This window comes from Dermacentor andersoni, chromosome 5 (genome assembly GCF_023375885.2).
Source record: "Dermacentor andersoni chromosome 5, qqDerAnde1_hic_scaffold, whole genome shotgun sequence".
Taxonomy (NCBI): domain Eukaryota; kingdom Metazoa; phylum Arthropoda; class Arachnida; order Ixodida; family Ixodidae; genus Dermacentor; species Dermacentor andersoni.
This window is the reverse complement of record NC_092818.1, coordinates 137,871,136-137,896,165: the sequence shown is the minus strand read 5'-3', so window position 1 is coordinate 137,896,165 and position 25,030 is coordinate 137,871,136. Positions and strand designations below refer to the sequence as shown.

The 25,030-nt window shown below is 46.2% G+C and overlaps 1 protein-coding gene and 1 long non-coding RNA gene across 2 annotated transcripts in view; one reads left to right on the top strand and one right to left on the bottom strand.

The window, feature by feature from the left end:
• Positions 1-25,030, bottom strand: part of LOC140218602 (uncharacterized) — a 78,798-nt gene that overhangs the window by 3,332 nt on the left and 50,436 nt on the right. The window lies entirely within an intron of this gene.
• The window catches only part of LOC126531245 (uncharacterized), a 48,743-nt gene continuing 42,274 nt past the window's right edge, over positions 18,562-25,030 (top strand). Inside the window, exons 1-3 of the mRNA XM_050178695.2 lie at positions 18,562-18,615; positions 19,875-19,932; positions 22,923-23,250. Coding sequence (XP_050034652.2) covers positions 18,562-18,615; positions 19,875-19,932; positions 22,923-23,250 — 440 coding nt within the window. The remainder of the gene's footprint in view (positions 18,616-19,874; positions 19,933-22,922; positions 23,251-25,030) is intronic.

Genomic DNA, 25,030 nt, shown 5'->3' with positions numbered 1-25,030 from the left:
CATGTTCATTAGGCAGCAGGTTCCACAACAGGTTAATTAAGCATAAAAAAACTCAGTCAATTTAGTTAGATATATGTTCAATCGAGTCAGTGCTGGTCAGTTGTTCAATGGGCAGACTGTTCCACTCTGTTATTGTGCGAATAAAAAAAGAATATATGAAAACGTTAGTTCTGTCACTGTGTTAGTGACGCAGATTGACGATGTCTTGTTCTGCGGGCCATTAGTGAATGTAGGTAAGGCTGGGGAGAAAGAAACTATTTGCCTTTAGTAAGTAAAAAAAAAGAAATTTAAGTCTAGATTTTTCTTCCTAATTGCAACGTTTGAATATTATGTTCAATAATTAGCGGGCTTGGGGAGTCCCTTCAGCGATATTTCGAAAAGATAAACCTTACTGCTCTACGCTGAAACATTTCTAGGGCATCAATGTCATTTTTAGTATAAGGATCCCATATCGCAGCTGCATATTCCAGTTTAGGACGAACAAGGAACGTATAAGCAATTAAACGAGTTTCAGCGGAAGCATGTTTTAACTTGTGTCTGAGCAGGCAAAGTTTTTGGAAAGCAGAGTCGCATAAGTAACAAATGTGGGAGTTGCAGCAAAGGTTATTGGTTAATGTAACGCCTAGGTATTTGTATTCACTAACCTCTGTAAGTGACTGAGGTGCAAGGCTATAGGCAAATGATAGCTTATTAAATTTTTTCATAACTTTCATGAAAACTGTTTTACTTGTATTAAGTTCCATATTCCAACTAGCGCACCAAGATTGAATGTTTTGAAGGCTGGAATGTAATGTGGTTTGGTCTTGACGACAAGTAATTTCGGTAAAGAGCTAACATTCGTCGGCAAACAATTTAATTTTTACAGGCGGAGTAACAGTGTCAACGATGTGATTAACATATATGCTAAATAAAAACGGCCCTAAAGCACTACCCTGAAGAACGTTCGAAGTTACGGGAAGTTCACTAGAATAGTAAGTATCAATAACAACGAATTGCCTGTGATTAGTAAGGTAAGCAGCAATCCAATTTATAATATACGCGAGTAAATTGAGCAGCTCAAGTTTCTTATTAGCTTTGAGTGTGTAACGAGGCCAAATGTTGTTGTTGTTTTTTTAATTCAACAATATGACGTCAATTTGTCCAGATTTGCCCAGTAGGCTAGAGAAATCATGAATGCCAGTAGTTAATTGCGTTACACTAGAAAAGCCATTTCGGAAGCCGTGCTGCAGGGGTGACAAGACGTCTGTCTCCAAGAAACTTGTTAATTTAATTAGCTATTATATGCTCTAAAAGTTTGCAACAACAGGAGATGAGTGATATGGGACGATATTTTGCAATTAGTGTGGAATCATCCTTAATTTTTTAGTACTGGAATAGCACGGGCAGTGAGCCAGTCTCTAGGAAGCACAGCTGAAGGCAAAGATACGTGAAATATTATAACAAAGAACTGGAATAACTATTCAGCGTATCTATGAAGAAAAGAATCGGGTATGTGGTCTGGCCCAGAAGTCGACTTCGTTTTTATATTTAAAAGCACAGAAAAAACGCCAGACATTGAAACTATATCATTTTTATCATTACGCGTGATGCGGTCAGAAAGAGGGAGTTCTGACGAGGTCAGAGAAATACTGTTAAAGTACCTGTTGAACCGTTCTGCAATTTCCTGTTTCTCGATGATAAGATTACCGTCGTGCCAAATCTGGTCGAGTGATTTGCGTTTTCTGCTAAGGAAGCCCCAGAACTTGTTAGGAGCAGTCCGAATAAACTTCGCCAACATATGCTGAAAGGAGTGTAGTTTGGAATTGCTGACTGCTTGGTTTAATTTTGTTTGAAAGGTAGCAACTTTGGCACGAGAATTACCTTGTCGTCTTAAGCACTTGACGTTCGTTTTAATGTGCAAGATTTCGCGCGTCATCCAGGGAGTAGCTTTTGACGTTTTCTTTAGTTTTGTTAGGGACAAAGTTATTAATGCAATAGGCACAAATGTTTTTAAAGTCGTTAAAGCTTAACGGTGTCATGTCACTTGAAGCTGCTAAGATGAAAGTCCAAATAGCGAGAAATGCGAGAAATCTCTGAAAGCAGCAACGTTGCATTGATTAGTTCAGGTTAGTTCAAGGGGGCAAGAAATAGACGCGCTCATGATCAGAAATTCATTTTTCAACGGAAACAGAACTGTTCGAGGGACCGACTTACAAAGACAAGATCAAGTATTGTGGCCGATGCGGCACAAGTTCGTGTCGGTTGTGTCACGATTTGCTGTAGGTTGTGCTTTAAGATAATGTCCCGCAAGGAATTAACATGTGAATTCATTACGAAACTGAAGGAGCCATGTACCCAATCAATTCCTGGGAGATTAAAATCACCGATAAAATTTTTATTCATGTGTAAATGACACTATGTGTTCATGTAGATTATGTAGGAATTGTGCAGCCGAATCAGATGCACGATATACAGCAAATAGTAACATAGATGTGTTCCGCAAGGAAAGTATTAAAGAGATGGTCTCGATGCTATCAGCTTGAAATAAGAGAATTGCTGGAATAGTTTCTTTTACTAAAACCGCTACACCGCCGCCTCTCGTAGGTCTGTCACTACGAAAGGCCCGGTAATTTGGTGGAAAGACATCCTTATCTTCAATTCCGCGATGCCGCCACGTCTCAAGTTTCAGTGATTACGACGATGTGCAGGTTGTGTCCAACAATAATCACATCAAGTTGATCACTCTTGTTCAGAACACTGCGGGCGTTGATATTTAGGATTCACAGTTCTTTGGCGTCAGTGGAACGAAGTCAATCATCGTTCAAGATGTTGCGGTCTTCATGAATTTGAATTCTTGTGTTCGTGGCTTCGTCCCATCTGAACAAATCGTTGTTTATGCGCAGTTTGTCGCTTATCAAGCTGACTTTCTTTCCTTTATTTTCTTTCCGCTTTCGCACAATCCCTCAGCAGCTTTCGATTCCTGATAGTATCCCCTGAATAATCATTTTGGATGTAAATTTTCATGCCCTATAACTTGTGGGCACAATTTAAAATTTGTTCCTTCTCATTGTAATCATGTAGGAAAAGAATGACTGGCCTCTCCTGGCCTAGTTTACCTAGGCGATGAATTCTTCCGATCGAGTGGCCGGGCACGTTAAGCTTCTGAGAAAATTCACGATCCTTAAGCACAGCATCAGTTACCACGGCGTTTTCGCGAACACCGAAGACTACCAGATTTGAACGCCTACTTCTATCTTCCAGAAGAACTATTTTGGCTTCGAGGGATTTAACAGTGCGTTCAAGATCATCCACTCGTGCGGCGCGTTTTTCTAACGCAGAAAAACGAGTACTCTAATCGGCAAACAGCCTTTCTAGATTTGCTTGCTGCGTTCTAAGCCCCGATACATATTTAGCCAGTTTATTTTGCTGAAGTTAATTCAACATATCCGCACAGTAGAAGTAGAACTGCGCAGAGCATGTTATATGCAACAATAGCATATCGCCAGGGGCACGGGAAGACCACAAGACAGTGTTAATCACCCTTATTGAAGTGGAGTAATAACTAACCTGCACGAAGCAGAAGAATGGTCTGTTAAGCCACATGCCTGTCGATGGTCCGCAGTGCCCACTGCAAGTGTACGGTTGCAGCTGTTCCTTTATGAGTCTATGCGTTGACGTCACACAATATGCAGGTGGCGCTTGAGTTGAAGCTTCCATGGTGAATGTCAGCATGACGTCAAGAGACAGACGATATGGCTCCGATGAAGCAGCTGTGTCGTGAATACACTTGGTAGGTTCCGACAAATTTTGCTGGCTTGCCGGTGTAAAAATGCAATCCGTTCCGGACAGGCCAAGAACAAGCACCTGCACGAAGCAGAAGAATCACCTGTTAAGCGACATGCTCGTCGATGGTCCGCCGTGCCCACTGTCACTCTCTTGTGAAATACCACGGTGAAATGTCGTTTGATTCCACAGCGCGGTGCTGGACGTGCAGGGCACAGAGCTCTCGGGTGGCTCGAACATCCGCAGATCGGGCACCCTTGCAGTCGCCGCTGCCCCTGCGAATACCGCTGGAGTGACTGGAGTTGCTGTTCTGTGGTGCCACCCTCCCAGTTGCTGGACGGTTTCCTCGATGTTCGTTGGCCCGCATCAAGTTCATTGGTTGTCGCCTCGTTGCTGACGGCCCGGAGTTCCAGTTGCTGCCGCTGAACCGTTTCCTTGATTCTGGCCTTCGCCAGAGAAGCCGTTAGCGTAAGGGTAGCATCCACCTGAAGCTCTTCCGATAACTGTGTGTCTTCGAGGTCGACAACAAATCTATGGCGGATCATTCGCTCTCGGAAGTGTGCCAATTCACAGCGGTCGACAAGTTCATGCAGGATAGTCACAAAGTTGTCCCCACTTTCTCCGGGCTCTTGCTTCCGGCGATGGAAGTTCGCACAAACATAGACTACGAGTATATCCTTCGTGGCCACAAAATGGGCTTCGCCGTCTTTTTCTTCGCCATCTCGTAGCCTCGAGACTCGATTTCGGTAAGGCCGAACGTCTGAAAAAATTTTCTGGCCTGCGTGCCCATGGTGTACGAAACCGTTCTCACCTGGGCTTCCTCCGTTCTGTCGTAGGGCCCCGATGTGTAGCGGTAGTCATCGAATGACATAATCCATTCTGGCCAATCGGCAGTCCGGTCGAAATTGAACGGCGTCGCTGGCTGGATGGTTGCGGTTGGCGAGATCGTCATGGCGCCGACCGAACGCAGGGTGAGCGCCGCAATAACAACTAGGAAGGGGAGGTCGATTCCACTTCGGACACCATGTCGTGTCCGCTCCTGTAGAGCGGTGGCGCAAGCGAAAGACTGACGCCACTGCGTTGTAGCCACGTACCCAAAAAAGCCCCCGTGTTTATTAGGCAGTCGCTTTTTATCCCTTTTAACCAGTGACGTCATAGGGTCCGTGCACACCCGTGCTTGGTCAGAACAGAAATTAACCCATAACACTACACTGGGACCCTGCTGATTAAGCCGCTCTTTAGCTGTCATGTTTCCCAAGTGTGTATTTACTATATTCAGTGCCGAGCTTTGTCGATAAATTGAGGAGTGTAGATGAACTTTTGGGAACAGGTCTCTGTCGGATCCAACTAAAGCGTCCATCATGGCCTCCTATTGTGCTTTCCAGATCTCCCACTCACGTTTTAGCACAGGGATATGTGCCTATCTTATATTTCTGACGTAAAATTCACAAGCGGGCCGCCCATACTTAAGTTTACCCTTGGCGACGTGCCTTGGTAGGACAAATGGTAAGCTCTGAATTATTGTCAGGCGGCTTGCAAAGCGGCACTCGAGAGAACGTCTCAAATCGTCGATATAGGAAATGAACGTGACTCGCCTATAGTACTGATCTGCAGAAGCACTAGAATAATTCACCCGTTTTCTTACTTTTATTTTTATTTTTTGTGCTGACCGCGTACCCTTGGCACTTTGCAGTTCAATTCGAACTTGACCTCTCTGCGTGGATCCAAAACAAAATTATCCTCTTTTATCGAGGGGCCGAGAAAGTGATGTGAGGCGCTCTTGCCCGGGTAGAAGTGAAGACTTCCGCGATGTTAAACCTGCTCATGTCAATATGGTGGAAAAATTACGTTCTTTAGCACGTGATCAGGTGTGTATTTCTTGAGGGACAGAAATGAGTGCATCAATGCTTGGATGCGTACTCCTTTCTCGCTTGGAAAAATGACCGAAGACTTTCGCAACACTCTTCCAGTAATGGCGAAGAACCAGACACTGCCGACACTGTTGGTTAAGAATTGAACTCTTTATTAGGCGAAGTTGTGCCTAGCAAGATAAGCAAAATCAACATAATCGCCAGAATCTGAACTGACATGCCATCCATCTTATATGTATATATGCATCATCACACATTGTAGAGTGGTCACTGGTGCTTATACGCACATTAAAATATAAATAATTTCTTGGGTGTTCTGTGAAAGAACCACGATAATTATGAGGCACGCCATAGTGGATGACTCCGGATTAATTTTGATCACCTGGGATTCTTTAACACGCACCCAAATCTTTACGAACACGAGTGTTTTTACCATTCCGCTCCCATCGGTAAGCGGCCGCCGTGGCTAGCTTCCAACCCGCTACCTCGAGGACAGCATCGCAACACCATAGCCACTAAGCTAGCACGTCGTTTACGCGTACATTTTAGAATGTGCAAGATAGTTCGCTTAGCCTGCGCAATTTGATTTTACGATAAGACTCTCTACCCAATAAACGAAAGCATTAAAGAAATTTCGAATACAGTAGGTGCGTCTTGCGCTGAGCGATAGCTTGATAACAGTGACAACTCGGTGATAAACACTAGACTGCAGAAAGCAGAACAGTGTACAAGTGACAGTTTACTGCTATACCCTACACGCAACGACAAGTGCTTCCTTCCTATACTACCAACGTGGGTCGATTTCGAAGGCGGTGCAATATGTCACGTGCGCATAGCGTCTAAAAGCGCTAGCGCCCACAAGGCAAGGATGCGGGAAACCGAAGCTCGCTCACATTTATAAGGAAATTGTTGCTATTTGACGCAGAGCACGCCACGTGCATCTCAAAGCCGTGGCTTGCTCGAGGGAAGGGCTGGCAAAGTTGTTATTCCATCGTGCTGCACACGCCTAATGTCGCGCAGCTTTATGACTAGCCTTGTGAAATGTTTGTTTTGTGCTTGTACACACGGCTATGACTGTTTTGGCCACTGTGTATATACTTAATGGACGTACGTGTTTATATTTGCAATAAATGCTATATCAAAGGCGGGGGGGGAGCGTATGTGGCCTATAATGGTTACGGCATCTAGTTGCTGCGCTGCGGGGTCCGTGGTTCAAATTCCCCCGTCAGGCTCTGCAATTTCTCTATTACTAAGCTATATCCTTTAGCTAACACGTAGCTATTTTCGTCCGTGCCTACAAAAAACAATATAGGGTTTTATGTGCCAGAACCACGATCTGATTATGAGGCACGCAGTAGTGGGGGACTCCGGATTAATTTCGATCATCTGGGATTCTTTAACACGCACCCAAATCTAAGTACACGGGTGTTTTCGCATTTCGTCCCCATCGAAATGCGGCCGCCGTGGCCGGGATTCGATCCCGCTACCTCGTGCTCAGCAGCCCAACGCCATAGCCTCTAAGCAACCACGGCGGGTCGTCCGTGCCTACGCTTCTCCAGTGCGAGGGTCGAAGCCATGGAATTTTCTACAAAGATTACTAGAGGGAACTCTGACGCTAGCACTGCGAGCATGGCGGTTCACCTATAACAAGGGAATGATGATTAGCACAATGATTTGCTTAAACTTTGTCCGTATGGCTTTAAACGGGTTTGAATGTTTCTATTGCAACAAAATATTGCGTTATAACTGCAGCAATTCGCAATGAATATGCTTGTGCGTAGAGTCTTATTGCCTTCTGTGCTTAGAAATGTAAAATTGCTTCGAAATTTAGGCCAATAAAGGTAGCTGATGAAGCTCAGTGAATAAAGATACAAGAACTTGTGAAGCCACAAGCACAAAGATATGTGGCAACTGAACTATCGCAGCGCCATAGTTCCCTCTAAAAATTTTAGTAGGAAACGCTATGCCTGAAACCCCCTCTGAGCCATCAAAGCGACAAGCCGACCCTCGTCGAACCCAGGGGAGAAAGGCAGAAAAAACTTCGCTTTAAACAAAAAGAGGGAATGGGGAGACAAATTTAATTGCTAGCCCACAACCTACCATCTCCCTAAACTAGATAAGGGGGATTTAGATAACTGTTACAGTGAAACTATTGGCTATACTTGTGTTTTAAGTGTGCCACTTCATGCCGATGTTATTGCCGCATAAGCGGTTTTTCTCGAGGTCTATGCATATCGAGACTATACATATCGCCCGACATGGTGGAACCCTAATATACCCACTCCGGGATGAATGGTCAGCCGTTCGAGGGAAGTCCATGGTATTGCATACATACACTTTCTATACCCTTCAGCTCTCCTCGACATGATAATTCAAGAGCCATCTTGGCTGTCTTCTTGCGATTGGTTCTCGATATCGATGGCAGAAGGCCTAGTTTATGGGAAAACACAGGCGGCTTGCCATTGTCACTGTCTAGGATTGGCGTGGCTTCAGGCAGAACGCACTCTCCGTTCGTAGCAGCTCGCGCCTTATATCTATTGAAACGTACACTGCCGTACACAAATGTAAGAACGCGCTTCAAGACGCTTAATTTTAATGCACACAATATCGCAAATAAACAATGATACAGATACATATCTCTTGTTCGGAGCTCTATAAACATGTATACTATTTAGCCGAAGCCTGAGCATTAATGCAAAGCGTTTAAAGACGCAGACATGGAAAGTGTGAACAATTATTTGGTTTTCAATGGCTCGCGTGAACTCGCGGCTCGAGACAATTGAAACGTTCGTTCACATCCCCCCCCCCCCCCTAATCACATACACAAACGTACGAACGCACAAAAACGGTACACCTTTCTCGACTTTCAAATGCACCGTTTGCGGTCGGCTCTGATCACGCGGGAGCTAGAAAAACCTTGCAGTTTCATTTTCGATTTCTCATTTATAAGCCGCAGATGAGACACCTGGCTTAGCGGTGTTTCGCGACAAGACGTAATTGATTCTTCGTGAGAAAGCCCTTCATCAACAGCAAAGCGTTTAACGCACCCACTTATAGGTAAGGCGCCGCCACAGGAAGTGCAAGCGGAAGTGCTTTCGAATCGAACAAGAAACGCTGTGACCACGCTTGTCGCGCAGACTGGGACCATCGCCAACCACGATCTACTCACGCCTCTTGGCAATTACTTTCATTGTTCGTGACGGCCTCGCCAGCCTCAGCTTCTTCGGCCACCTATAGTTTGATTCAGAAATCAAATAGCCTTTCTCTATTCTTATTTTTCTGTATTTGCCTACTCTTCCGACGGTGTTTAAGAAGGGCAAGATCGAGAGCCTTAGTCGGCTTTTATTGCGTGACAAGTTCAAGCCAGTTTTCCGTAACGAGTATCTGGTCATTTTCGTGGGCCGATACCGAGGATGGTGCGACGTCAGAAATCCAGCAGAACCCACCTCGCGATAAATGCCGATGTCAATGCGATTAGCATTGTTGTCATGTATGAGGCGTGTATGCAGCCGAGCTCCTCTCTCGCGCTCCCCTCTGGACATGTTGCGCCGCCTTGCGTAGCTGTATCGAAGATCCCAGGAGGCACGTGTAGAAATGTATGAACAGACCAGACTGTGTGAACATATATGACGTGAGTTCGAATACACCCAGTACGGCAGAAATTCAAATTATTTTCTTTTGCCATTGAACATCGGCATATGTATTCAATGGCACTTACGTAGCGACACAAGTTGGCGCCAAACGTGTGTATTGAAAGCAGCACATATATTGTGACACATACCCAGTCACACCTACCCAGCGACAGAAATTGGTGTTAAAGAGGTTCATTGAAGTGAGGCACATGCCCAGTTGTACGTACTCAGTGATCGAAGTTAACATCAAACAAGTTCATCGGAGTGTGGAACATACCTAGTTTAACATACCCATTGACCAAAGTAACTGTAATAGAGTTTCGTTGAGGAGCCGCACATAAACAGTGGCGCATGCGCAGTAAAATAAAATGGCGTGAAGCGAGTTAATTGATGAGCGGCAGATACCTATTGAGTAATACTCATTACCCAAGTGGCCCGACGATTGGTTTCGAACGCGGCTCCCTCAGAACAGTAGCCCGTTTTTCTAACCATTAAACCATGGACTACCCAGTGAGCCAAGTCGGCGGGAAAACGTTTAGAGCCACAGATAGGCAGACAGTGAGACCCTGGAAAGTGCGTGAAGTGTCCCGAGAATACTACTCGCATGAAATTTCGCCAGAACCCATCTCATGGTCAATTTCAACGTTAGTGCAATCAGCGTAGAAGCAATGTAGTGACATACCGCATTGCCAACGCCAAAATGTGTGCGTCAAAGGTGCATTGAGGAACAGCACGTAGCCAGTGCCACATACCAAGTGACCCAAGCTGGTTTCTTTCGGTGCCCGCTCGACGACGACGACGACGATCCGATACGCTGGGGATTGTCTCCAGCTGGCTCGTTCGCTGACCAAGGAGGATCGGGGACGTCAGAAGACATGACACCCGCCGCGATGGCTTAACCGCAATGGTGTTGCGCTGCTCAAATCGCGGGATCAAATAGCGGCCACCGCGCGCGGCCGCATTTCGATGGGGGCGAAATGCAAGAACACCCGTATCCCGTGCATTGGGGACACGTTAAAGATCCCCGGTTGGTCGAAATTAATCCGGCGTCCCCGACTATGGCGTGCCCCATAATCAAAGCATGGTTTTGGCACGTAAAATCCCAGAATTCAAAGAAAAGACGACGTAACAGTTATCAGGCCACGCCTACCTTCCCTGCCGTTTCCCTTGTTTGGCTTGGGATACCGCCTCAAACACCTGGCCTTTCTTCTAAACTGCTTGCACAGTACCGCGTTTCGTACCGTATCATCGCCGCCACCTGACTTGTGAATTTTATCGACGAGCCCATCACACCATCCCGGGACCTTCGTGGTCGGGGTCGCGAGACAGTGCACGTTTAGCTGCCTGCAACAATATTATGACCTTCTCATCTTATCTGCTCCCTTAATCGCCAGGACGGCTCCACTTCACACCCGGGTTGAACGTAATGAAGCAGACCTGCCTGGTGTTTTTGGCCGCAGCTCGATGACAACCTGTACGGTTTCTGCGCGACAGAGCTCGTGCTGTTCGCTGTTGCTAAGCTACTGCTAGATTATCTCCAACGGTTATCACATGCGTTATATATATATATATATATATATATATATATATATATATATATATATATATATATTGTCGCCAACGACCAAGCTCGTTCCTTGTAGGGGTCCTTCAGTCTGAAAAGGTGCTTTCCCTCATAGACGTATTTATAGCAGAGAAGCCAGATTTCAAGAATATGCGAACACTAACGTTTGTTTGACCATTCAATGCAACTTCCTTCATTGAGCAATTAAAGAGCTTTTTCAAGGCCCTGAAGCAAGAAAAACTTGTACTCCTTTATTTGTATCCTTCGCACTCTGGTCCGCACTTGCGGTGACAGTCCTTGCTGACCAAGGTGGTAGTATGGGAGTGATTTTTTACAGCGAAGCTGTATACCTCTACCGTCCAAGGAGAGAGAGAGAGAGAGAGAAAGGAAAGGGGAAAGGCAGGGAGGTTAACCAGAGAAAAGGTCCGGTTGGCTACCCTACGCTGGGGAGAGAGGGGAGGGGGAGGTAAAGTGGTAAAAAAGTAGAGATAAGGAAAGGAAGGAGAATAGACACACAATCACAGTCGGTCACTGTCACTGAATACTGTCATCGCACAGCACAGTGACACTTGAAGCACTGTCAACACCTGTTCAGGCTACAGCCGCCTGTCCAATTCTGTCGCCCTCAAGAACCGCAACAGTGCACTCGTCGCCCTCTGCTGCGAAGGCTTATGATGGCGGTATTTTAAAATAAGTTCCTCTGTGAGAGGTCTTTGGTCAAAGCGCGCTATCGCGGTTGCGAGTGATTGTCTCTGTAAATTATATCGAGGACAGTCACAAAGAAGGTGTTGAAAAGTCTCCTCGTCACCACAGTCCTCACACGAGGCGTCGTCGGCCCATCCAATTCGGTAAGCGAAAGACTTGGTGAAAGCCACCCCTAGCCATAGTCGACAAAGCAGGGTAGCTTCGCGACGGCAGAGTCCAGGTGGAATACAAAGGCGTAGAGAGGAGTCAAGATTGTGGAGTCGGTAGTCGTGAAAACTTCCAGCGTTCCACAAGGAGAACGTGATGTCACGGCTGATCAATCGAAGTTTTCGAGCGGCATCTGTCCTTGATAACGGTATCGGCTCCTCTTCGTCCCCTTGAAGAGCCGACCGAGCAGCGTTATCAGCGTGTTCGTTCCCTATGACTCCGCAGTGACTTGGAAGCCACTGAAATGTCACGTGGTGTCCTTTATCAGTTAAGGTATGAATGAGTTCTCTAATCTCAAATACCAGTTGTTCGTGTGGTCCGCGCCGCAAGGCCGATAGCAGAGATTGCAGTGCAGCCTTCGAGTCACTGAATATTGACCATCTTCGAGGTTGTTCTTGGCTCACGAGACGAAGTGCAGCGCGAAGGGCTGCAAGTTCCGCGGCCATCGGTGTCGTTGGGTGACATGTCTTGAAACTGATGGTGGTGGCTTTCGCTGGGAAGACCACGGCTCCAGAGGAACACTGGAGAGTTGCCGATCCATCAGTATAAATATGTACGTGTTCGGCGTACCTCTCGTGCAAAAGGAGCAGAGTTAGTTGTTTAAGAGCAGGTGATGACAGCTCAGATTTTTTCCTGATTCCTGGTACGGTGAGGTGTACTGCGGGTCGAGCCAAACACCATGGAGGAATCGATGGCTTAGTTGCGGGGGTGAAGCCTGATGGGAGGCAGGTATAATACTTCGAAATCGTAGTACAAAATGCTGCCTGCGGCCTTTCTGACGGTAGTGTTGCCAGATGGTGGGAACAGGCACGGGCAACGTGCCTAATGTGCACTCTCAACACCTCTACCGCAATGTGTGTTTGTATAGGTTGGTCCCGAGCAATCGTAATAGTCGCTGCTGTCGATGTGCATTTTGGCAAACCAAGACAAACCCTGAGAGCCCGAGCTTGAATAGCCTGTAGAGCACGAAGATTTGTCTGGCAGGTGTTGGTCAGTAAGGGCAAACTGTACCTCAAGAAGCCCAGAAAAAGAGCCCTGTACAATTCCAACATTGCATGCACTGACATTCCCCAAGTCTTTCCTCCCAGAAACTTGAAAAGTTGGGAGATTGCTGTCAGACGCTTTTTCAAGTAGGTCACGTGCGGGCTCCATGACAGATCTCTATCAATGATTATGCCAAGAAATTTGTGAGTCTTCTCATACGAAATTATGTGGCCATTTATTGATATGGCGTAGGGTGTCATTGGTTTGCGAGTGAACGCCAGCAGTGCACATTTGTCTGAAGAGATTTCAAGACCTTGGTTGCGCAGGTATATAGCTGTTAGAGTAGCAGCTTTTTGAAGTCTTGCACGTATCTGAGGACGTGTCACACCTGAGGTCCATATACATATATCGTCGGCGTACATAGATATCTTGATCGCTGCTGGCAGATGATCAACGAGACCAATGAGTGTGAGGTTGAATAGGGTAGGGCTTAGTACACCGCCTTGAGGAACACCTCGGTACGTGTAGTGTAGTGCCGTTTTGCCATCACCGGTACAGACAAAGAACGATCTCATAAAAAGGTAATGAGAGATCCATTGGAAAACTCGACCACCTAGGCCAACCATCTCAAGAGCATCGAGGATAGCCTCGTGAGATACGTTATCGTATGCCCCCTTGACATCCAAGAACAAAGCTGCAGATAGTCTTTTGCGTGACTTTTGAAGCTGGACGTACGTAGCGAGATCAACAACACTGTCTACTGAAGAGCGATCTCGTCGAAAACCAGCCATGCAATTCGGTAACATGTTGTAGTGCTCCAGGTACCATTCCAAGCGGGCAAGGATCATCTTTTCCATTATCTTTCCCACACAGCTGGCCAGCGCTATTGGGCGGTATGAGGTGGATTCAAGTGGGGACTTGCCTTGCTTCAGGAGAGGGACCAAGCGGCTTATCTTCCATTCTTCGGGAACCATGCCATCCTGCCAAGATAAGTTGTAGAGATGTAACAGTTCTCTCCGTGCGCTATCACTCAGGTTGTTCAAGGCGCGGTAGGATATTCCATCCGGTCCCGCGGATGAAGAACGCCTGCATAGAGCAAGAGCCGCTTCTAGTTCCTCCATTATGAAAGGAAGATCCATGCGGCCGTCACGTGAAACAGGGATGCGACTGGGGGCTGGAAAGCCTGGACCGGTTGCTTGGCCAGCGATCCTTGCACAAAAGTCCTCTGCAACATCAGCCTCTAGCCGCCCCTGGAAGAGCGCCAGCGCTTTGAATGGGAAGCGTTGTTCAGGGAGGGAACGTAGACCACGTATGGTTCTCCAGATGTGGGAAAGTGGCTTTCGGGGGTCTAGTGACTGGCAAAATCTTGTCCAACGTCGAGATGCCAATCTATCCATGCGACGTTGAATTTTCTTTTGTAGTCGTCTGGCTGTCCTAAGGTCTTCGATGGATTTTGTACGCCGGTAACGCCGCTCCGCACGACGACGGAGTGCACGAAGTCGCTCCAACTCTATATCCAATTCCGTGCGCTTCGACGAAACCGTGACCGTGCGCGTGGCGTGTAGCATTGCAGACTTGATTGCTTCCTCTAATCCAGAGGACAAGCCCTTTCGACAAGCATCCTCCATGGTGGAAGTAAAAGTGGTCCAATCAATTAATCGAATGGTGTTCCGTGGGGTGGGACTGGACATTCCTTTGATGACAAGGTATGTGGGAATATGATCACTCCCGTGTGTCTCGATATCCGAAAACCATTTAACATATCTTGTGAAAGTGCTGGAGACGAAAGCTAGGTCAAGACAGCTGCCATAATTCACGCCTCGTATAAACGTTGGGCTGCCGTCATTCAGGAGTGAAAGGCCGTGGTTACAGGCAAAGTTTGCAAGTCTTTGCCCTCTTGCATTTGTTCTTGCGCTTCCCCATGCTATATGGTGCGCATTAAAATCTCCGATGATGACATATGGGGCAGGGCACACAGACAAGATGTTCGTTAATCGTTTGGGATCAAAAATACTTGAAGGCGATATATAAACGCCTACAAGTGTAAACATGAGTTTGCCCTTTTTAATTGTTAGGCAAACGTATTGATTTTTATCATGAGGCGGAATCGGCTGGCGAACATAGGTCAGTTCTCGACGAATAAAAACGATGACTTTGCTGCATGCATTAGTTGTTGCGGATATAACAGCTTCGTATCCCGATAATCTGACTGGTTTCGATACATTAGGCTCACATATGACAATGACTGGGAACAAATTAGTATATATATACTGACGAAAGTCCGAAAGGCGTGATTTTAGTCCTCTTGCGTTCCACTGTATGATTGACGCTGCCTTGACTTCCTCTCGAAACGATGGGGGATGGCTGGCCATGTCTCTATTCGAGGGATTCAAGCACTGGGCTTAAGGCGTCCAGTACTTTTAGTGCATTTTGAGCAGACGTAGTTCCAAGGTTCGACAGAATCACTCGAATGGCATCTATGAGGGGACGCAGCATTGAAAGGACTTGACGATCTGCTTTGGGCGTGGCATCAGCGGCAGGAGTAGGCTCCCGAGCGGGCTTGACAATCTGTAGTTTTGTGGGAGATTGCTGGCTCGGAAGCGCAGGCCATTCTTCTTGAGACAAATTCCTTTCAGGCGACTCCCTTGTGCTGTTCAGCCCCTTTTTGGCCTGATTGGAGGACGTGGGTGCTACAATGGAAGCCACCCCCTCCTTTCGCGGTTCTGCCTTTTTTGAGGAGGTTCGGTGACGCCGACGCCGACGCCGGATCGTTGCAGCAGCCTCCCTGTGTGTCGAATTGTCCCGAACCATTTGCTTGAGAACAGCGACCTCTTTCTTGATGCGAGGGCAGTCCCTAGACGAGGCAGCATGGGAACCATTACAGTTGCCGCACTTTAGGACAGTAGCCCGGCACGTCTCCTCCGCGTGAGGTTCAGCACAACGGGGACACAGTATCGAGTTTGGGCAGACACCCTTGACATGTCCCAGCCTAAAGCACTGATGGCATTGAAGAGGCTTTTGTACGAAGGGCCGAACAGGGTGTCGGAAGTGACCGACTTTGACGTGTGTTGGTAAGCAATGTCCTTTGAAGATCAGTTTGACGCAGCGCGATGTTCCAAGGCGGCTCACACGCGTGATGACAACACCCTCACTTGCTGGTTTGACGAGGATAGGCAAGTCCGCATTGGGAATGGCGACATCGATGTCATAAATGACACCTGCTGTGGATGCGTCATCCATCGGGATATATGAACGCACTTTGATGCGCCCTAGCACCAATTTGCTTCAGTTTTTCGAGCGCACTCCCGTTGTTAACATCAATTGCGAGGACATTTTTGCGTGCATTTATACGAATGTCCTTAATTTCATTCGGCACGACCCCTTCCAAGAAAAGAGATAGTTCTTGCCTGTTTAGCAGTCGGAGGTTGTTTGAGGGCTCTTCGGGTACGAACACGATGGCGTGAGGCCAGCGTTCAGGCCTTGACTTCAGAGTCGCCGTGCTCGCTTGCGTTGATGGGTTCGCGTTGACAGTCCTCCTTTTGGCCCTCTTTCTGCGGACAGTGATGAAGCTATCATCCGATGAGTCTTCATCCGACATTGAGTATAGCTCAGTGTCCTCGGTGTCACTGAGCACGCTTCCTCTCTTCCTCGTGAGGGACGGCCTTGATGACCTCTGGCCAGGAGGGCCTCTGGAAGGCTCCGCGTCCATGGCCACAAAACCGGGAGCCAAGGCACCAGGAAATTCCGAAGAATTCGTCGGAAAACAGAGAACACAGATAGAAGCGTTCTAAGAAGAAGGCACTTCGTCGTCGTCGTACCGTCCAAGGAAGTTTTCGTGTCGTGGGCGTGGTAAGCAAAAAAAAAAAAAAAAAAACTCTCCATACGTGGACCGATTATGGAGATAGTGCAATGCCGGGCCGACCCATGGCGGAGGTGCAGTTCGCTATTAAGGGGCCCACATACACAGCTTTTCCGGTCATCCTTCTTCAGAGAGTGGAAGGGCACTGAGTATTTTTATTTTTGTGTGTTTAAACTGGAACTGTGATTGCTACCCGTATGCGCGAGCTTACAGGGCTAGATGAAGATGACTGAGCTGTAGTGCTTACAGTGGCTTAAAATACACATTTAACAATATTGGGCACACCTTGAAGAATAATTTGCTGTCACAACCCATGACCCGACTTAGTTACATATAGTAGAGGTATAGCGCTAAATATTTTTTGCTGTTGGTAATTTACTACGAACAAGTTCTTTTCAACGTGGAGAATGCACGAATACTCGGCCAACTAATCGACATAATTAACTCTTTTTTTTTTCATTGTCAATGTCGTTTTCCTCGTCCTTTGAAGATTTAAGCTTCAGTTGAACGTGCAAGTTTGATTGTGCCTGATATTCCTATGTTTCTTGTATTATTGCTATTTTGAATCGCTTACAATAACGCCCAACTGTGCGACCTAAGTTTCTGCAAGAATAAAGAAATCTTAAATTTGTGTGAACGATAGCAGACTGCAGGTGTTTTGTTCACATCACGTGCAACCATGCGCACCTTGTTAAGTGCAGTGGCATAGCTGCAGTCATGTCCACTTCAACGCAGACGTGAATAAATTCGTAAAATTGTTGGAGCTCAAGGCTGTCGGCACTAACCTTTGTTTGTTGGAGACATTCCCATCAACTTGGCTTGCATTCGCCATTTACCCGTATTTAAGGTTCATGAACCCGAATACAGTTCTGCTCCCCATCTCCGGCGTGTTTCAACTCGTCTACTATTGCCAGCCGCATTTTTTCCTTTGACAAAGGCGGGCGAGAACTCAAAGTGCTCATATAATCATTTCCCGCCGTTTGTTAAAGAAAAACGTGATCCCAATATAGTTTGTACTGTACCTTGCCCAAGCAGTCGCTTCCTATTACGTCACTCTTTATCTTTTTTTTTCAGGGGCACTCATTAGGTAGGAAATGACGCTAAATTATTTTTTTTGTTCGAAATGAGCTTCTCACAATTTAATTAGCAAATCGACTTGCACAGAATCGGTTTAAACTACTCAGTAGCCCGGCAGTGGTGAGAGAGACACCTTAAGGATAGGTCTCAACTTCAGGTAGGATTTTTGTATGAGCCCATCCACAAGAGAATCGTTCTTGCCATTCATTCATTCATTCATTCATTCATTCATTCATTCATTCATTCATTCAAAGCATCCCTAAGCGTTTCTTTCTGTCTTTTCACATAAAAAGTAATTTCGTGACGTGACTGAAGGCGAGATGGCAGAAAACTAAGGTTTACCATTCCTAAACGCGCAGACAACGTCAGCCCAGGTGAAAGCCAGCATTCTTGCACATTACCGGTGTCTCGCCTCCGCAAAGGAAACCAGCAACCGAAACACGTCGGAGGAATAACGACAACAAGTGGGCAGGCAACACAGCGAGCCGTCAACCGCGCAACAACATCAACGCAGAAGTCGAAACGAAGGCCGGTCTCCCGAGAGCTTCCGCCGTCCCACGCTGCGTCGCGATTGGCCCGTCTGTTCGTTCGGTTCACCAATAGGGACGCGTTTTTTTTGACGACGCGCGTGGCCGGATGCCGCGATCGCAGCGTGTGTCATCTCGTGTCTCGGAAGGGCCATCATCTCAAATCTGGCCGTTCGGGCCCCTCGAGTTTGGAGAGATTGTTAATTTGTTCCCGAAGCCGGTGACCGTGAACTGTGACCGCTTGACAGAAATGAGTTTATCACGAATCCCTCAGCGTTAATACTTACAGTTTATGAGCGTAATTTGGTGCAGAAGAGATTGCTAAAGGTTAGAAGCCGACAAATTAAGAGAATCAGTCAAAAATCTAAAGATAATGTGGGAATCATACGGCGTCCAGAGCAAGGATTCTTCCCGAGACGCTCTAGAGGTAAGCAAGGTTGCGTGCCGAGATACTCCTGTTCCTCTAAGTAGGACAACCTCGTCAGGTTGACCGATTGATTGCTCACTGATTGAATTACTGGTTTTATGAAGTCCTGTGAGGTCCACGAAGGACGCCATTGCTGAGAACTCCGAATTAGTTTCGACCACCCTGTGAATGCCTAAGTTCCGATAAAATATCCGCACACAAGCATTTTTGCATTTCGCGTTCATGGGAATGTGGCCGCAGTGTCCGAACATAGCCTCGCTTGTGACCGTAACCACTGCCCAACCCTACAAGATTTTTGGCTCGACAGAATTCAATTAGAAATACTCGTAGTACATCGGGAAACTATCAGTTTTACTATGGATACTTAGATAGAAACAGTCACTGCTTTAAAAGAAGGTAACAACTAAATTATCGTTGGTCAGTGAAGGCGCAGAAGGGAATTAATGTTTTCTTTTTCAAGCTTTTGGTATATTTCTTTTGCTTAAGAAGCACGGCCTTCTTGAAGGGCAGCCATTACTTATTTTGCTATCTGGCATAAGTTTTGTTGCTTACGTTATAATGCGTCTACAACGCGGAGCATAGCGACGAGAAAACGCATGACTCAAGAATCGACGTCAGCGTGCTGCTAAATTGAAATAACTTTCTTTAGCGATTTGTGGTTTTCATGCAAGAAGCTCTGTATCACATAATTAGTCCTGCGCTGATTAGCCATTTAAGCAGCTTACGAAACGTCTCGTAGGGCTCCTTATACTTTTTCAAGAAACAAAATTAGGTCTTGGTCACGAATGGTCGCCCAATAATCCGCTATGACAAAAGCTAGGAATAGTAGTGTTTATTGCACCGCAAAACTGGAAATCAGTATAAATCGGGAATCGTTAAAATTGCAACAAACGAAGCGGTAAGTTGTGATGAAACTAGGCTTGTGACATGAATCTTGAAACCAGAAAGCGGACGTCCCATTCCTTCATTTACAAATTGCCTTCATGTTACTTTAGTCACGCGTGTCACCAATTTTATTATTGTGAGGGCAACCTTTCTGACGGTGTAAATTTATGACATTTAGTTCTATTCACTACGTATTTACAGTGTTACTTTGAGTAAGCCAGCATGCGAATAGTTTGACTGGTTAAAGTTTCTTCTAGTTGCATAATTATTGCCATGACAAGCTTGACATCACAGCTTTCTCATAGAAAGCGAGTCAAACTGTGGAAACAAGGCCTCTGAACCCATCATTTAACTTGTTGTTTTGAAACATGCAGATAAAGTCCCACTTCTGTCAACCGGGGGTTTTCACGTCATGTCACATCAGTCCTACAGGTGAGTTACCTCATACTAGGAGTGAATGGTTATATCGCAGAAAAAGTCTAAGTCATAGTCTAGTCATAAGAAAGTCTAGTAATAAGAGGCAGTACAGCAAATGTGGTTAGACTGCGGCTCTTCACTGGTTCACTTGTGGCTTTGAGCTGGCGACCAGGTCAGATGGCAGCTTTCGGTTTATTTTTTTTGTATGCTAACAATTTTGGATAAGTTTTTATTGTACTCCAGACCTTTTGGCAACTTAGGTGTCGGTCATTCTCGGAATCAAGCCATAGTTTCGCTATAATAACAAGATCCAGTCGACATAATCGAGAAGCAGAAGAATTAAAAGACAAGCAGTTACATCGAAGACTGCGACAAGCTTGTTTTATATAGTTCTGCAATGCCACGGTTCCTGCGCAATGGCTTCATGAAAATGTCTTTATGGGCTCCCATGCCACAAGCGATCGCGTTTGCTTGCTTATGTGGATCAGTGATTTCGACGTTAAACGAAGCTCAATACACCGAGGCAGTGAGTAATCACAATTTGCATGCGTTTCATGTTAATGCCATGTGAATGTCATCGAATCTGGTAAGGTAATGAAGCTGAAAGTAGATATGTTCATGGTGACAACATTTACATCAAAGCTTGTGAGGTGTATGTAAATTAACTATATTTTAAAGAAAAATCGGCCATGAAACTAGAAAAAAAGAAGAGCTTTGTTTTCTTCCGTACCCCGGGATCGCGTGTGCGAAAAGTGACGTTTGCTTGTAAAAATTTATAGCTGACTTACTACAAGGCGTTACAAATATAACAAGTATGAAGAGTGGACCGTAGCTCCGAACTGTAGTAATTGTTAAATCTAAGACACGATGAACGACACAGCAGCTAAATGAGAAAACTTTCAGTTAGGTGTGCACCTTGAGATAGAAAAGCATGCCATATTTACGTCGAGTTGCATATCTGCAGACTTTGTACTCAGCGTCGTGCCCATTAGTTAAATCTGTCGACAACTTTTGTTCACTTTTTCTGTGTTTTACGTCGGTCAGCAATCAGTATGGACCCACGCCACCAATCACCGAAGGTCGCAAAAAAAATAATGATAATAATAATTCTGCTGCATCTACCCTCTTAGATATAGCCAATTGCAAAATATGGCATGAGACATTTTGTCCCTCAGCACGTGTTCTTTCTATAAATCGCTGCAGACAGGACATACATTTCATATATTTTTTAACGCTCATGTAATCATATCAGCGGGAATATGGTCGTGAGTGGCTCAATGGTGTGTTCATGTGTTTGATCACAAGCACGCTAATACGTATTAAAGACTGCAGCTAGGTCCACAAACAACATACTCGGTATCAAGCATACGATTTCCTCCCCCCAGTGGTACCGCAATTTCTCGTAGTTACTTTCGTTATTACTTATTTCGTTAATATTACATTTCTGCATTTAATAACCATTCTGCATTTCGGTGGAAAACGTGGGTATTTTGCTGTCTTCCTACGTACAGCCTTCCAATACACTTTTATTGAGCAGATGTGAGCTATAACTAACGTGCAGACATTATCTGCAGCAAGGCAAATTAGAGTACTACGTGCGGAATCCATGATCTGATTACGAGGCACGCCGTAATGAGGAATTCCGGATTACTTTTGATCACCCAGGGTTCCTTAAAGTGAATGTAAATCTACAGGTACGCCAACGCTTTTGTATTTTGTCCCTATCAGAATGCGACCGCCACGTACCGGATCGAATCCGCTACCTGGAACTCAGCATCGCCATGTCATGGCCACTGAGTTACCGCGGCGGGTTCTGCAGCAAGTTAGCGAGATATTGCTCTAACACCGTATCACCATCGGCACTTAGACAGGCGGCATTGGCAGTGATTATATCATTTCCCATCCAGAAACGCCAACAGCACGCCGTTCAGAATCAGACTCGTAAAATGTTGAGCGAACCTAACACGTTTATTATTAGGGAAGATTTGTGCATTCTCCTGGTAAATCAAACAGATGTACGGTTTCAAAAGAAAATTTAAAGCATTTCTTCTTAGATTCAGACTACCTGATTAGGAACAATGACTCCGTGCGCACATTGCCCGTAAATCGAGTGGTGGACTTGCTTCCCATAAATTGCAGAGTGACGTGTTGAGCAGCTACCATGTTTAGGTAGAAACTTGCGTATTATAGTGACGCCTACTGACGTTGCAAAAAAGTTAGGCGAAAATTCTGCCAGTGCGTTAATATAAACTTAAAAGCTGTACTGTGGATACAGCAACAGAGTGAGTGTGCTCAAGTTTTCTGATGCCGCCAAGCAGAGTATTGTAACCAAGCGCCCTCTGCCACATTTGTGCCAGATGTAAATAGTGCACTAACAAGAGAGAGAGAGAGAAGGAGAGAGAAGGATATAAGGAAGGCAGGGATGTTAACCAGTGAAGAGTCTGGCTGGGTACCCTACGCTGGGGGAAGGGAGAAGGGGAAGAAAGAAAAGGGAGTGAGAGAGGGTATAGAGACGTGCATGGACAGTACTTGAGTCGAAGCCGCTCGTGCAAACGAGACGTTATCAGAAAGTACAAAAGTGCCTTCACTGCCTTCCGAGACAACGAAATGAGATAGTGGGGAGAATGGATTTACTCAAGCACTATGGCGTGCAGGTGGAGAAGAATTGCCAAGTTCATTTCAACATTTGCGGAACTGACCGATGTCACAGTACCTTATACGGGCAAGAAGCAGTCGCTAAATAACGGAAAAGTGGGCAACCTGATGCGAGCCCGTAGCTTCAACCGTGCCGTCGTTTTCCAGACTGCCACTTGCAAGCATTTCGATGCTAGAAGTTTGCATTCTTTGTAGCGAGCACAGGCGGTTTGTTAATAAGCTAAGCGAGCGGTACAATTAAGTATCCATCTAGACAAAGATGCGAGTCCTGGAACCCGCACATGGATGTATGGCACGGGTTCCAAATAAATGTTTGTTTTGATCAGAGCGTTACTCCGCTTTCGTCGCAGTAGGCTCTCCTCGTCCGTGCAAGCCCGTTCAGCAGGGTAGCCCGTTCCGATACCCTCTCTACGACGCCGGCGCACCACTGGCGAGCCCTGAGGCCAACATCAGCGCTCTGCCCAGTTCCGGTGGCGGACCGAGGGGGCAGCAGCACACTGTGGCGCTCGATTCCCTGGTGGGGCCAGCCGAAACTTTGAGGGGCCCCGAAGCACGCGCGTTGATGATCGCCAGGCCACCACCCGACTACACTTCCGCGGGGATGGTCAAGGAATGTGCCGCCGGGCACGACTTCAAGCACTTCGCGGCGACCCCGCTACACGGATCTCCGTACGACCTGTGAGTAGAGGCCGTCCTGCTGTCAACACTTGTTTGTATTTTATTTTTGTAAAGAAAAACGTACAATCACTCAGCTCAGACGGTGCTCCCTGTGTCGTGGAAATATGAAAATCAACGAAGAAATTTGAGAATAGTCTGTGGGCCGCGCCACGACTGACGTTGAGAAAATGATAGACTGCAGGATAAGAGACAAAGAGCACAAAATAAATGAGTAAATGAGGACGGACCCAACAGAGCAAAGTTATATTCTACTTGTGATTAAAAAGGACAGTGGAGTTGTCCGGTTACGTGATGTGTGGAACGGGTATCAAGTTCCCGCTAAAGAATGAGTACAAAGGAAGGAAGACACACTCAAGAGCTGCTAATGCGGTGCTCACATTGACATTATGATATCGTGCTATTATGGCTCATAAAAAAAAAAAAAGGTGGATGAGGTAATAGCTCGAGATCTCTCGGCTGGAGCGTATGTCCCGTAATGAACTCAGACAGACTGACAATGTTGATCATTAGCCGTATATGTGAAGTTATACGTTCTGATTTTGGGAAGTTACCGCAAGCAAAACACGAGACTTGAAGAAAGGGACAACACAAAACGCGAAGCTTCGTGTTGTTCCTTTCTTCAAGTCTCGTGTTTTGCTTGCGCTAACTTCCCAAAATCATGAGTCACCAACTGGCCTGCACCCACACTCTGCTATATAAGTTCTGCGTTACTTTTCCGAGACCACCGAAGATGAATAGCATTGTGTTCGCTCATTCAATCCGAGATACTTACCGAGCCTGGGAACCCTGGGTGCTTGTACTCCACATCCGCCACGACTATTTCAGGTGTAACAGTTTGAATGAAACAGTTACAATGCCCAAAGCAAAGTACTGCGCTAATTTCCTTTTTTTAAGTAGCTATTGCTTCCTACGATACAGTTACTCCACGAGCAGCTCCGCTTTCCAATCTTGGCGCCATGGATGAGAGGGCATAACACGTCACTGGCTACCCCAAAACTTGACCACGTTACCCGTACCACTTGAAGTCCTGTAGGGCACTTTACGTTCCCACCATGGTCAAGAGAGCCGCAGTTAACACTTGTCAAAGTTCTCTTGCTTGTTAATACACACGGATGCGTTGCAAAGGCGTTGCAAAGAGAACCGCCAAATCTGAATGAGGGAAAATAGGGCGCAAGACGAACAGGTCGGTGACTTTGTAAGCACACTGATAAAGTGTTGTCTCATCAGCTGCGCTTCCAATTTTATTGAGACTAAGTGAGCAAACGATGCAAACGATGTGTTATCACACTGAAAGCGTGAGAGAAATAACATTTATTAATCCCAAATAATTTACGGGTCCAGTGTTGGCCTGCAGGTAGGCTCATGCCTCCTGGCCCAGTACGTTCTTGACGTGCTGCGCCAGAAGTGGCCACCATATAGTTTTTCACAATTTCGTGGGGTGAGTGGTCCACTCGTTCCAGTTGCCGGGACGCTTGTTCGGTGCTAGTTTAGAAAGTATCGTTTTTCTGAAACTGGAGTTGTCAAAGCATTCTCACAGAAGAGGTGACAGCGTGTAGCTTGTGTACTGCGCCACGTGTTGTTCTTGAAGACAGATGGCCTACAACAAGGTCTCTTGAAGCCGGCTTATTCTCTTCAATTTTTTTCCTGGTATTCCGGCTTTGTTCCCTTATTCCCCCTATTTCTTCTTCGTCTGCATCTCTTCATTCTTTCTGCTCTCTGTTTCTGTGCAATTGTTGGACGTGGGAGCACAGAAATAATATCACACATGACGGCAGTAATT